The sequence below is a fragment of the Oryctolagus cuniculus genome, chromosome 10 (assembly GCF_051225735.1).
Source record: "Oryctolagus cuniculus isolate XC-2025 breed Fujian yellow rabbit chromosome 10, ASM5122573v1, whole genome shotgun sequence".
Classification (NCBI taxonomy): Eukaryota; Metazoa; Chordata; class Mammalia; order Lagomorpha; family Leporidae; genus Oryctolagus; species Oryctolagus cuniculus.
In genome coordinates, this window is record NC_142876.1 from 115,860,696 (window position 1) to 115,875,272 (window position 14,577).

At 56.7% G+C, this 14,577-nt stretch overlaps 1 protein-coding gene across 4 annotated transcripts in view; it reads left to right on the forward strand.

Annotated features, from left to right (window-relative positions):
• FGD5 (FYVE, RhoGEF and PH domain containing 5) overlaps positions 1–14,577 on the forward strand; it is a 113,078-nt gene that overhangs the window by 50,859 nt on the left and 47,642 nt on the right. For all 4 annotated transcript variants that reach the window (XM_089306588.1, XM_051852550.3, XM_051852551.3 and 1 more), the window contains one exon: positions 1,659–1,782. In XM_089306588.1, the coding sequence (XP_089162714.1) occupies positions 1,659–1,782 (124 nt within the window). The remainder of the gene's footprint in view (positions 1–1,658; positions 1,783–14,577) is intronic.

The following is a 14,577-nucleotide window of genomic DNA, read 5'->3' on the forward strand; positions in this document are numbered from 1 at the left end:
AGAGTTACCTGGCATTCCCAGAGAGCAGGATAAGCAGGATAAGAATTTTGTAAAATCAGGTGCCTGGATTTTTTTTTATTTAAATTTATCTGAAAAGCAGAGAGAACTCTTCCATCTGCTAGTTCACTCCCCAAATGTCCATATAAACCACGGGGTTGGACCAGCCAAAGCCAGGAGCCTGGAACTCAGTCATGATCTCCCACATGGGCTGGTGCTATGGCATAGTGGGTAGAGCCACCGTCTGTAGTGCCGGCATCCCGTATGGACACTGGTTTGAGTCTCCTATCCAGCTCTCTGCTGTGGCCTGGGAAAGCAGTAGAAGATGGCCCAAGTCCTTGGGCCCCTGCACCCGCATGAGAGACTTGGAGGAAGCTCCAGGCTCCTGGATTCAGATCAGCACAGCTTTGGCCTTTGCAGCCATTTGGTGAGTGAACCAGCAGAAGGAAGATCTCTCATTTTCTCACTCTCTGCCTCTTTGTAACTCTGCCTTTCAAATAAAAATGGGTAAATCTTTAAAAAAAAATAAAATAAAAGATCTTCCACATGGGTAGGAAGGACCCAAGTGCTGGAGCCATCATCACCTCCTGCTTCCCAGGTGTGCTGCTTTCCTCCCAGGAAGCCAGAGTCAGAAGTGGAGCTGACTCAACACTCAGGCGCTGCCGTACGGGGTGTGAGCATTCCAAGTGGCCGTTTAACCACTGTGCCAAGTGCCTGCCGCGGGTTCCTGGATTTTGAGAATGAAGAAGCATTTTGTGAAAAGTGGTCTGGGGCCATGTTGCTAATGCTAGGAGGGATCTGTTGAAGGTCATCAAACAGGAGAGGGCCAGATCCCACTGCAGACAGAAATCGCTGCACTGTGTGCCTGAGGTGTGGTGATAGGGCCAGGGCCTCCGCCGTGGGGCTCACAGTTTGTGCTTGTGCCTGAATTGTTCATGGGGAGGACAAGGGTGACAGCTGCTCTCTTCTCCTGTGCTCTACCCGCTGGCCAGCCCCACATCCTCATAAAGCAGTTAGTATGTATGCACTGAATGCCCGTGTTAACTACCAGCAGTGCCTTCGGAATAGTCCCAGTTCCTGGGAGATGAGCTTATCACAGCTGCATAAGCTGTGACTCTTGCAGCAGCTGCCAGGACGGCGAGACAGGGGCCTCATTCCCTCGTACCGCCCGCTTGGTGGAGGTAGGGACCGATACTGGCTCTTGTCTTGTCCTTGCTGATGACGAGACTAGTATTACAGGCTAGAACTTACAGCTTGGTGCTCAGCCAGCCACATGTCGCATCCCCTATTCAGGTCTCGAGAACGCAGCTACTTGAGAGCTGATGCTGCCCTCGGTCCAGACCCCAGACCTCCAGTGAGATTGCACGTCTGTCACCCTCATTATTTGGACCTCCCCTCACCACTATAGCCTGTCTTGAATCTGATAGAGAGGTGTGTCTGTTTTAGCATGTGTAAAGGCACTGGGGCAGCAAGAGGCTGGTGCATTGAAGGGTAGCAGGCAGGGTGGGGTGGGGTTGCTGGGGGAGAGCGAGGTCTGTGCCTGGGTCCTGCTCATTTTTGGTCCCGTGGAGATCACGGAGCTTTGCCTGCACAGTACTCACTAAGGCCCCTGGGCTTGCCTCTGCTGGACAAGAACCACTAACCCTTCTGCTCTGATCCAGTGCCTACACGGAGCCCTACAAGGTCTGTCCCATCTCGGCGATGGCCCCCAGAGAGGACCTCACATCGGAGGAAGAGCAGAGAAGCTCAGAGGATGAGGAGAGTGCTCCAAGCCTCACCCACAAGGTAGGGGCCCTGCGGGGTGTGGGCGTCGGAGAGGTGGAGGTGGGGAGAGGACAGCAGAGGCCTGCCCCAGCTGTTGGTGTGGAGGGAGCTGCTTGCTCCCAGCTGGACCAAGGGCTGCAGGCTTCAGGAGCGTGGCTGGTGACACCTGCCTCTGTGACCCCAGGGCCGCTGCTCCTCCTTGGTGCATTCTTAGGTCCTGGAAGTCTGGGGCTTCTCAGAGGCTTTGTGGGTGAAGCAGAGTCGAGCTGCCTGATTTGCATCAAGACAGACATCGTTCTAATGACCTTGGGTCCCTGGGCCTCCATTTGCTCATCTTTGGAATGGGGAGGAGGAGAGTGGGATGTTTTAAAGGCTAGAAACGAGTATTGTTAACTGAAGATAGAGTCTGATTCCCCCTGGGCCTGTGGGAGTGCCCAGAGGGGAGGGCTGTGCTCATCAGGTGCAGGTGGCCAGCCAGGTCCCAGGGACGGTGAAGACCCCAAGCATGGGCACATAAGTGCTGGTGCTGGGAAGATGTGTGTTCCACTGGGCACTGACCCACCCCAGCCCCTCTCCCTCCCCTTCTAGGAGCCAGGAACTGCTTCCCAAGTGACGAATTGCCTAGGGGCTTGTGGCTGACAGGTGATGTCCCAGAAAACATCACAGGGCACCACTGCTACCAGGGGCAGGTCAGGAAGGCTGAGACTGGCTTGTAATCTCCCCTCCACACCCCACCCCATCTTATGGGCCTGCTCCCCCACACCAAGGGGTAGCTGGGGAGGCAGGGGGCACAGCCCTTCCCCCGACAGCCTCCCTCAGGCCCCTGTCTCTGCATCTCTCTCTCTCTTCTTCCTGTTCTCCTGAGCCTGGGTCAGGTTTGTCACGCTGTGCGGAAGCACATCTTTGAGAAATGGAGGCGTCCCTCGCTTTGCTTCCATACACTTGATTTCTCTTTCTAGGGTACAGTCAGCTACCAAGCGCTGTGGGAGCCCTGACATGGGGGCTGTGCATGTCAGCTCCTCCCCTGCCCCAGCCCCTTCCTCCCCCGTTCCTTCCCCCTTCCTGGTCGACGTGTGTGCAGCACACGCCCACCATCCCGTTCCTGCCTGCTGCTGGCCCTGTCCTTCCCCTCTGGGCACTGAGCTGTGTGCTGACTGCTGCCCTCTGCTCTTCCGATTTGATACCTCTGACCCCTACAGCACCTTCGGCCTCAGTCCCAGGATCGCTGTTCCACAGCTGAGGGCACCAAGGCTCAGAGAGGTTGAGTGACTTGCCAGGGTCGCACCGCTGGCGATGGGAAGGCTTGAGGCAAATGCAGGTCTTCTGGTTCTGTGCCGAGGGTGGTTTGTCTTCCCCTCACTCCTCTTCCCACCTCTCTGCTGCCCACTGCATTGTTGGGGTTATGGAACCAAGAGCAGAGAGACAGAGGTGCTGTCTGATCCAACAGCTGGAGTGGAGGCTGGGAGCAGGCCCCGGGATAGGTAAAAGCCTGGTGGAGCAGCAGAGTCTCCCATGTGCCATAAAACCCCACCTCTGAGGGGGTCCCACTGTGGTCCCCCAGTTCTCTGTGAAGCCTTACTCCAGGGCCGTGTCCGGCCAGCCCTCCCTGCCTGTCAGAGCCTGGGCTTTGCTGGGTCTGACGTGGAGCGTTGGTGGTGACTGCTGGGCCATGGCAGGGTTGAGTGAGAACACAGATGTGCAAGTGTTGGCTACACAGAAGGGTAGGGGCCCGATGGAAAGAGGAGGCGCAGGAGAAGGGAGGGTCTGGCCTGCTTAGGACCACAATGTAGACGTGGAGCCTTGGACTGTGACATTAGTGGTCATCTGGCCTCCAGCCTGCTGCTGTGACGTCCCCAGTAATGAGGGCAAGAGGCAGGCAGCACAGGGGCCACTTGCTGGCTGAGTGCCTTCTTAACACTGCTTCTGGGTTTCCCCAGCTGTGCAGTCAAGATAACAGTGACCCTACCTGCCTCCTAGTCTTGATGAGAGTAAATGAGCCTGAGGAGGCTTCAACAGTGCCTGCCACCAGGGAGGGAGTACGCAGAGGTCAGAGGTGCGGGCGAGACCGTTGGCCAGGAGAGGCGGGTGGCCATCCCAGGGTCAGGTGGGGCCCGGCAGTGATGATGCTGAGCCAGCCAGGAGCATCCTGCTGTTCCGAGAGCTTCGGGTCAGGGCTCTTGGCGGTCAGGTCACTGCCTCCTGGCCACCACCGGACTTCACATCTGCCAGGGGCACAGGACTCCCTCCTCTCGCCACTTTTCTACAGCTCACACGGTCTGCCACCGTTGGAATCCCCTTGATGCCAGGCATGTCCCAGTGGATTGTCCTGGTGACCCGTCAGGGCACATGTTCCCAACACCGTGCACTCCTAGCTCACCGTGCTGTGCAGCTTGGCACCGATGCTCCCAGAGCTTTCTCTCTGTTTGCCTTCATCTGCCCTTAGAAGTAGAAGATAGAGTATGTTATTTTGTGGAGTGGTTACTTTGGCGGGAGTCATAACAGACTGTAAGGAAAACCCGAGTAACTTGGTTGGCTTTGTTCCATAGAATCTTAGAGATGTTCCCACACTGGGACGCAGAGCTCAGAAATGAAAATCTCACTGCTGCCTCGCCCTCCACTGTACGGACAGGTGGGCATTTACTCAGCACCCCCCGCTGGGGACTTTGGCAGTGTTTCTGCTTCAGTTGGCCTCCCGTCAGCGTTGCCATGAACTTGTCTGCACACTCCCTTGTTCACACGCCTCCTTGTGCCCCTACCTCCTGTACACATGCGTCCTCTTATACACACCTCCTCTTGCACACATCACCTCGTGCACACGCCTCCTTGCACACACTTCCTTGTTCACACGCCTCCTTGTGCCCATACCTCCTGTACACACGCGTCCTCTTATACACACCTCCTCTTGCACACATCACCTCGTGCACACGCCTCCTTGCACACACTTCCTTGTTCACACGCCTCCTTGTGCCCATACCTCCTGTACACATGCGTCCTCTTATACACACCTCCTCTTGCACACATCACCTCATGCACACGCCTCCTTGCACACACTTCCTTGTTCACACGCCTCCTTGTGCCCATACCTCCTGTACACATGCGTCCTCTTATACACACCTCCTCTTGCACACATCACCTCATGCACATGCCTCCTTGCACACACTTCCTTGTTCACACGCCTCCTTGTGCCCATACCTCCTGTACACATGCGTCCTCTTATACACACCTCCTCTTGCACACATCACCTCGTGCACACGCCTCCTTGCACACACTTCCTTGTTCACATGCCTCCTTGTTCATACGCCTCCTCATGTGCATATCTGCTTGTGCACACACCTCCCCATTCACACACTCCCTCATGCACACGCACAGGCTTTTCTCTGGGGTCCCAGGAACAGAGCCCCAGCTGTTTCACAGTAGAATTTTGGGTGATGCGAGAGTGGGGAGGAAGATCGTTTTCTGCTTATTGTTTTGTTCTCCAGTCTTCTGGAGAATTTCATCTCTCAAAGGCAAAGACCTGGCCATGCCTCAGTCACATTCTGGAGGAGCCATGAGCGAGGCTGCCATCCGCAGCCACCCTGAGGGCACAGACCTAGAGAAGATGCTGGAGTCGAGTTGCCCCCGTCGGGCCTCGCAGGCCTGTTTAGGGGTGCGGTGGTGAGCCCTGCCCTGCCCTGCCGGCGTGTTGGGGAGCAGCCAAGATAGGAGGGGAGAGGTTCTTGGAGTGCAACAAGAGGCCAAGCCCAGCTGGTCCACCCACACATCTGACCGCTCCCTCCTTCCCACTCCCAGACACACAAAGGGTGTAGGTTGAAGGAAAGAGGGAGGGAAAAAGGAAAAGCAAGAAGGACTTAAAAATAGCTCAGGCCGTGAAAGGAGACATTCAAAGGCCGCCCGGCCCGGCGGTGCTCCTTGACAATAAGCCTGCTTTTCAGACTAACGGGGACTTCGCAAGCTAAATACCAGCTCCCCGGAGACCAGCCTGGGAGCTGGCAGCCCCTCCCAGGTGCTTGCCTCCCTCGCCAGAGCCTTGTGGCCATATTTCCCTGACCAGTTCACCCCAGGCTGAAGCAGAAGTCTGGCCTGGCTTCAGGAAGAGATCTCGCCCACCCTCAGGCACACCCCCTCCACGAGTTGTCCCTGGCAGAACGGAGCCCACAAGCCTCACTTGTTTTTTATTTTATTTATTTATTTATTTGACAGGCAGAGTGGACAGTGAGAGAGAGAGACGGAGAGAAAGGTCTTCCTTTGCCATTGGTTCAACCTCCAATGGCCGCTGCAGCCGGCACACCACGCTGATCCGAAGCCAGGGGCCAGGTGCCTCTCCTGGTCTCCCATGCGGGTGCAGGGCCCAAGCACTTGGGCCATCCTCCACTGCACTCCCGGGCCACAGCAGAGAGCCGGCCTGGAAGAGGGGCAACCAGGACAGAATCCGGTGCCCTGACCGGGACTAGAACCCGGGGTGCAGGCGCCGCAGGCGGAGGATTAGCCTAGTGAGCCGTGGTGCCGGCCAACATGAGCCTCACTTGTAACCAAATCGCTGCCCCTGCCAGGAGGGCTGGCACGTGCCCCAGTCCTTGTACATGTAGCCTCTCCTTGACCACCTGCCCTAGGCCCAAGGGTCCACCAGAACCCTGGTTGTTACTGTCCAGCCAACCCCCAGCCCGAGTTAAATGTTACCATGCACAGACACCTGAACTCAGGTGTGTACACCTGCTCCCTGGCTCCCCTGCCATGTTCACTTCTCCCACCATGGAAGGCAGCTCTGCACCTCCGACCATCCCTGCGCTGCAGAGCCCTCATCTCCTGTTGCGTGTGAAGTCCCTCCAGGAACAGCGAGCCTGGGATCTCCTGAGGTGTAGTCAAGTGGTGAGAGAGCTGTAAATGCAAACAAAACAAGCCCGGGGCACAGAGAGGATGGAGAAAGGCCATCTTTCCCCCTAATTAAAAAAAAATACGGGGTTGGGAATTTGGTTGTGGCAGTTAAGGTGCTGCTTGGGATGCCCACATCCCGTGTCAGGGTGCCCGGGTTCAAGTCCTGGCACCTGCACCATGCCAGCTCCCTGCTGTTGTGCACAAAACCGGGAGACGGCAGTGATGGCTCTGTACTCGAGTTCCTCCCACCTACATGAGAGCTGTGGGCCCAGTTTCCAGCTCCCAGCTTCAGCCTGGTCCGACAGCTGTTGTGAGCATTTAGTAAATGAACCAGCAGGTGGAAGATCCCTCTCTCTTCTTCCTCTCTCTCTGTCTCTGCCTCTCAGCTAAATAGTAAATGTGTAAGAATTTTTGCATTGTGGTGAAGTACACAGACGACCCACCGTCTTACCCCTTGTGCGGTTCAGTGGCATTGAGTACCTCTAGAATCCCGACTGAGACTCTGCCCCCATTAAGCACTAACTCCATATCCGCCTCTGGCAGAGCCTGGCACCGTCGTCTTGCTCTTTGGCTCTGTGACTCTCCCTATGCTAGGAACCCCATGCAAGTGGAATCGTGCTCTGTGCTTGTCCTTCTGGGCCTGGCTCATGTCACTGAGTACACGGTCCACAAGGTTCATCCATGTCGTAGCATGGATACGAGTTCCATGCCTTTTCAAGGCTGAATAGTATTCCATTGCATGGGTAGATTGCATTTTGTTTACCCATTCACCCGCTGATGCACACGTGGGTGGCTTTTGACTACTGTGTATGGAGCTTCCAAAAACATGGATGTGCACCTCTCTGTTTTGAAGATTTATTTATTTGAAAGGCAGAGTTAGAAAGAGAGAATGTGAGAGAGAAACAGAGACAGAGTGATCTTCTATCCGGTGTTTCAGTCCCAAAATGGCTGCGTCAGCCTGGGCTGGGCCAGGTGGAAGCCAGGATCCAGGAGCTTATTGGTCTCCCATGTGGGTGCAGGGCCTCAAGCAACTGGGCCATCCTCTGCTGCTTTCCCTGGTGCATTAGCAGGGAGCTGGATCAGAAGTGGAGCAGATGGGACTCCAACCAGTGCCATAGGGGTGACAATGGCATTGTGGGTGGTGGCTTAACCCACTGCACCACAGTGCCATCCCCAGCACACACCTCTTTAAGTCCCTGCTTTCAGCTCTTTTGGGTCCATGCCCAGAGCAGCATTGCTGGATTGTGTCGTGATTCACTTGTGAGGTCTGGAGGACCTGCCTTACGCTTTCCCATCAGCATTGCAGAGGAGCTCCAATCCCTGGGGAAGATGAGGAGGAGATGCCGGAGCAGGCTGCTGAATTGTGTGTGTGTGTGTGTGTGTGTGTGTGTGTGTGTGTAAGCGCATGCATGCACAAAGCTCAGGACAGCGTGCGAGGGGCAGGGAGCAGCAGTGGAGAGCAGGGAGCTCTGAGAGCTGGAAGTTGGATCAGACGGCCAGGGCAGCATGAAGTTGGGGAAGGTAGGAGAGGGCCTGGAGGGGTCCCACAGTCGCTGCCCGGCCTGCCGCACTCTTCCACCACTGTGGTTCCTGCTCGCTGACCTCCACGGGCCAGCCGTTGTGCTGTCCACCACAGACACCCAGGCCTCAGCCCTACTGGTCTCTCCCTCCTTGGCAGCTCCCACTTGCCAGGGCTTCTTGTCACCAGCCTCTCCTTGTTTCCCTCCTGTGTATCTCACTGTCCTGCACGTCCCAGTGCCCAGCCTTCCCCAGTGCCCATCTCTGTTCTGTCTTCTGCTGCTGTGGCCCTGTCTCCTGCAGCTGCAAGTCCCACATAGAAGGGCTCTTCCCAGAGCTGACTCCGGCCTGACCCCGTACTCAAGCCCAGCTGTGCTTGTGGGTCCTCCTTGGAAGCCTCGGAAGCACTGCCAGTGCAGCACACCCCAGACTGAGCTTGTCGTCTTCCCGCTCCTCAGCCCGCCCCTCCCCTCAGGTTTGCCCTCCTAGATGTGGGCCCCAGATTGGAAAGAGTAGGATCCCTGGCCTTTGTCTTCTCAATGCCATATCTTAATTACAGACCAAAGGAGCCCTGACACACACCTAGGCCATTACCTAGGCATTGTGAAAAAGACAAGAGTAAGTTCTGTCGGTTCCCTCAGCCCATCCCGGGGCCTTTGCAATGTGGTCCCCTCCTCATGAAGCCCTGTTGCCACCCTTTGCACAGCCAGCTCCAGGTCTCAAGTGTCATCGACTCAGAGAGGCATCACCCGGCATGGCTCCGGCACAGTGTTCCCGTTTCTTTCCTTCTTCTGTAGTCGGGTTCTTCATTGCTCTGCTTGCTTGCATATTGTCTGCATTCCCTGTCAGAGGCACTGCAGGAGGACAGGCCCCCTGTTTGTCCTGTTCAGGGTTGCATCCTTGCTGCTTGACAACATTAAAAAGTATTCAGTGTGTATCCTTAAAAATAAAGCAAATCAATGACTGCATTAGACTCAGTTCTCCCATTCAAGTGGGGAGAACAAAGGCAAGTGCCTGGTGCTGTGCTGGGGAAACACTCGCTGGGGCCCATCTGCTTCCCCGGGCACCGCGCCCCACAGAGCTAGGAGTCAGGCCTGCATCGCTTCGTCTGGGCCCCCGGGAGTCTGGCTTGGGGTGCTGCGGTTCAGTGCAGCACAGCAACACAGAGATGCTCCAGGGTGGGCTGAGCACGGGGCCTTGGGAGTGCAGGGTGGCGTCCTGGGCACCTGTGCATCTGTTACACCTTGTTCCGGCCTTGGAGGGTCTGGAGGCAGTCACAGCCAGCCAGCAGGGCATGAGGACAGAGAGAGTCCCCTGGCTCTGAGAGAGCTTCAGCTGTGGCTGAATGTCCTCCCTGCTGAGTCTCAGGTGTGTCCCGTGCCCCAGCTGTTTGGGGTTTGGACCCCCAGGTAGAACTGACCCTCCCTTTCTCCTTCCTGCCTTCCTAGCAGTCACTCTGTCTCTAAGCCTTGCTGCCTGAGTACCATGCAGGGGGCAGCAGAACCATGATCCCTGGGAGCTTGTGAGAAACAGAGGCCCAGGCCGTGCCCCAGGCCTATCAGTCAGGACCTGTGTGACCCGTGGTTGCCCTTGGCAGTTTGAACTCTGACCTGCATCGATCAGCCATCTACTTGGTATGGAGCGTTCACCATGTCCTCAGCTCAAGGGGATGCCAGGAAAGAAGCTCGTGGGTTCCCCAACTTTAGGGGAGTCAGGGGATGAGAAAGCCATGCCCACGAGAATCTAAAACTTTGTGTTTTCTTACATTCTTTTCTGAATATCTCACAGTTCTAAAAAATAGAGGCTCCCCGTGAGATGGGACAAGCATGAGGTGAGCCAGAGTGCTGTGCTGCGTGAGCTAAAGCAGGAGCAGCACAGGAGGCAGGGACACCAGGAGGTTTCTAGGAGGCCTGAGCGCTGCTGTTGGGCGAGCAGGACACAGTGTAGGGGAAAGGAGGAGGGTTTACGGAAAGCAAGGACTACGGAGGTGAAGCGTGGCAGCTGACCCCCAGCTGGCCTCCCGAGTCCTGGCTGGACCTTTCTCCAACAGGAGTGAGGCGGGGAGTGCACGAGGACTGTGCCCTGTATGCCTGTGCTGGTCTGTCCCTGCCTCCCGACCCAGTGACCACCACAGCTGCTCTCCAGGAGGTGCGGGCGCTGAGAGGGAGACTGAGAGACCCCTCTCTTAGGGGGTTGTTGTAAGAAGATGTGGCATGAGGTCTTCCCTGTTAGTGTCCATCGCAGAAAACCTCTGCCTGCATGTGTGTGCGTGCACAGATGTCCGCCCAGTGGAGTGCTAGCAGCCATGTGAGGGGCAGTGGGGATGAGTGGGAGGGGGAGGGTACGCAGAGCGAGAAGAGCGCCGTGATGCTCCTGATAGGAGGCGTCTGCAGGAGAGGCGGAGGGCGGGGTGGAGGTTGCCAGGGACCAGGGAGGGGAAACAGGAGCTGCCTCTCAGCGTGTCTGAAGCTTCAGCCACGAGATCACCACATTCCACAGGAAGGGAAACCAAAAGCCCACGGCTCCATGCCTCCACGCTTCCACAGGGGACTGCTGGGGTAGCCTCGAGCCGTCTCTCCCTGAGCTGTGGTCTCTGAATTTTCCAGCGGCCGTTGAAAGCTGTACTGGAAGTCTTGATGTAAATTCTGAGGGCAGGGGCAGTGTCTGCTCCAGGGCTGTCCACAGGAACTGAGGGACGGAGCCCCCTGGTGTCTGGAGACCAAGCTCGCTTCCTCTCCAGGTGCCCCTGCAGAATGCATCCGCACTCCCCATCCCCACAGCACATGCAAGACTCATTACAGTCATTTCCCTGGGGCTTGCCACAGCCCAGGAAGGTCGCTCCATCCCCCTATCTCAATGAGGGTTTCTCAGGCTGAAGAGGCTGGCACCTGGGAGCCCAGTGCCTCCCGTGGCACCGCACCCCACCCCCAGGTGAGCGTGTGCGCCAGAGACGCTTGCTGAGGCTGGCAGGGAATTCCCAGCCAACAACAGGAGCAGCACTGGATTCCACGTGGAGGAAGTGGGGGAGACAACTGGGCAGGGCCTTCAGGTGGGCCCCAGGGGCCTCTTTCTGTGAACCACCTGGGGCTGCAAGTGACCAAAGCAGGAGGCTCTCTGGAATGGGATGGGTTGCAGTGGGTGAATGCCTGGAGCCTCCCTGGGGTGAGGGAAGACAGAAGATAGGGACCAGGCAGCGCAGAGGTGGGTGTCCCTGCAGGTCATCTGAGGGTCAAAGAGGTGAGGCTAGGGGTTGCAAACTGGAATGCCCAGGTGAGAACTAGACACAGAGGCCTCAGGGACTTGGGGCTTGGCTCGGAGCTGGCAGAGATGAGAGTGGAAGAAAGAGGCAGCTGTTGAGAGGCAGAGCAGGTACAAGCGCAGGAGGTCTGCAAGAGGGGAAGGGAGGAGCTTGGAGGCTCGCTCCTCCTTCCTCAGGATGGAACTTGGCAGAGAAAGATTGTGTGGCCCCGGACATCCCAGGAGCCACATGAGGGATGGGCCAGCAGCCTGGCCTGTCTTGTGCTCCAGTGTGCACGGTGCCTGGCCATCCTGTAGATCTGCTGATGGCCAGGGCCCCCCTCCCAGTGCTGTGACAGTCTCTGCAGTAGCAAGTTCCTAGAACGTTTTGCCTGCGTAAAGGTGGTCTAGGGCCCCAAAGAGGTTAGGGTTCAGTGAGTCGCACCTTGTCCGTGTTTAGCATGCTAGGAAGTAGAGCCAAGAGGATTTTTAAATGTCTCTGTGTTTGTTTTAACAATAGTAAACCGATTACGTGTCCACATAATGGCATTTTTGTGGGGGAAAGAAGTGTGTCTTCTACAACAAAACAAGAAAATTAGTGAGTCGTGTGACGTTGGTTTGTGCAAATACCGGGAATGCCTGGCTGACGAGTAGGCAGCTGGGTTCCCTGTGCTCAGTCTGCAGTGGCCGTCATTTTGGTCCAGCTAAAGGAGGAATACTGGTGTCTCAGATCACACTGTAGAAACTGGAGTTCTAAGAAGGGGGCTGGGCACTCCCATCTCTCAGCTGGAGAAACTGAGGCATGGATCCTTCTGTGACTTGCCGTTTAACCCCGGGCTCCCCTGGAGGAAAGACCAGCCCTCCCACCCTGCCCCAGTCCTTGAGTAGCCAAGGGCTGAGCGGCTCGCTGGCCTAAGGCCTAAGGAGGAAACCCAGGGGACAGGCTCGGCCGCTGGCTGCCGGCTGTTAACACCCACAGCTGAGTCTGAGAAATGCGATAGTGCGGGCCCTGGCCTCCCTGTCCCCACACTCCTGGGAGGAACCCTGTTCCCAGAAGTCTGTCCTGGACGCAGCCGTCAACCTCGGAGTTCATTTCCTGGTTAAACAAACATCGGTGTTAAACGGCCCAGTTGGGCCCCACCCAGAAGCAGCCTCTGTGGAGAGCCTGGGCACAGGGCCTGCCAGGCCTCCTCCTCGGCTGTCTGGCAGGACACATCCATCATTGGCCGTCATGGCAGCAGGACTGCTCGCGCGGCCCGCCCAGAGTCTGCCCGTCTGGCAGGAGGGGCCGGGGGACGTGCAGAGTGGCCCATGCTGGACCCTACCAGACGTCTGTGCCTGCTGGCAGTGTGACAGTGATAGCGCCGAGAGTTTGGGGAGGACGTGGCCACTGCCATCCGTCCTCTTCTCTTATCCCTGGGGGCGTGGACACTCACTTTGTTTTGCAGTTGAAGAAATTCAGGCACCTGAGAGAGCTTGCCATAGTCCCCTGTGAAGTTCTCTTTGCACCTTTGTGGCCAGTGACCTGAGGGACAGGAATTAGGAAGAGCTGAGCCCAGAGGGGCTGATCCAGGCCTTCCTGAAGGGCTGGACACCCATGGGTCCTGCAGTGCAGATGGAGAACAGGTGTTTCTTAACATGACGGCCTCCATCAGCCGTGAGCACAGGTGCCACGTGAGTGCACACCGTGTGCCACCTGCCCTGCTCTGGGCTTGATCCTGGATCTTGGCTCTGCCCCTTAGGAACAGTGACCTTGGGCAAAGGCTAGGACTTAACTGGGCCTTGGTTCCCTCCTCTGTGAAATGACTGTAGTACTACAGGTTGAGTGTCCAGTCCCTGAAATGGTTGGGCCCAGAGCTGTGTCAGGCCTTGGAGATTTTCCATTTTCGGAATATTTGCAGACTTTGTTGGTTGAGCAGTCCTAATCTGGAAACACAAAATGGTCTGGGTTGCAGAGTTTGCTGACTGCCAACATGGTGCTCTCAAAGTTTCAGATTTCAGAGCATCTCAGAATGGGGGCAGTCAACCTGTGAAACCTACCTCAGAAGTCGTTGGGTAGATCAAGTGAAAAGGTACCTGTGAGAGTTCGGAGCCCACGTAGCCATGTGTTAAGTGCTCAGTCCACGCCAGCCAGTGTTGTATTAAGCAGGTGGTAGCCCTGTTTGCAGAACAGGATTATAGGATAGACTAGGATGGGAGAGGTGCACCCAGGACTTCTGACCCCTGAGGTCTGGCTCTCAACACCATCCCGTATGGCGTGGGAACAGTCAGAGGCACCTGGGCGGCTGGAGGTCATCTTGACTCCTTCCCTCATTGTATGGGGAGGAGAAGCTGAACTTCAGCTCTTGCTGCCTTTGTCGCTTCCCTCCAGAATGATTCTGTTTACGGAAGCTTGGCCGCAGGGTTTCTTAACCATGGAGGCCTGTTCTGGCAGAATCTGGTTCCTTTGCAAGCGTTTCTTCATATGGGGAATGCTGCTGGAGCGCCCGTGCTCGGGGGCTGGGGGGGAGCAAGCACCCCTCACCCCCAGACCCCCATCCTCACTGCGGGGTCAGCTGTGCTGTGGTGTCCTTGACCTGAGTTGTGCTCCGTTAGTGAGAAAACACTGTTGGTGAGAAACGAGGAAGACCAGCAGAGCGAGGGAGCTCCTCCGTGTATTGCTTGCCGAGTGCCAGACCTCATTCCATTGGTTTTCTCGAATGTCCATTGGCCAGTTGTTGTGTGTAACGGTAGTTTTGGGGATGGCAGGTGCTCAGGAGTAACATTCCACAAGGTGCAGGGAGGGCAGTGGTCTCCTCCCCCAGGAGGACACGGCAGGGCTAGGGCAGGAGCCGTGGATACTGTTCATTTTCCTACGGTCCATGGAACAGCTTCTCCGGCAAAAATGATTAGAGTCCCAGGAGTGCACGGAGGACGTGACCTCTGAGCAGGGACCTGAAAAGGCAGAAGCTGTGGGGAAGAGTATTGCAGGAAGGGGCCATCCCACAAGTCAGTGAGGCATGCGTGCGCTCCCTGGGCTGTCCACCATGTTTCCATGGAGCAGATGGAGACCAGGAAACAGTGGCTGCTGAAGCTCGGACGGGGAGACCTCAGGGGAGCCGGGGTTTGAGCTTTGCTGTGCCTGTTTCCTGGTCCGTTTGCTTCCACTGCCTTGGATGCTACGGCTGGGGGCATGGGGCAGCATTCGCT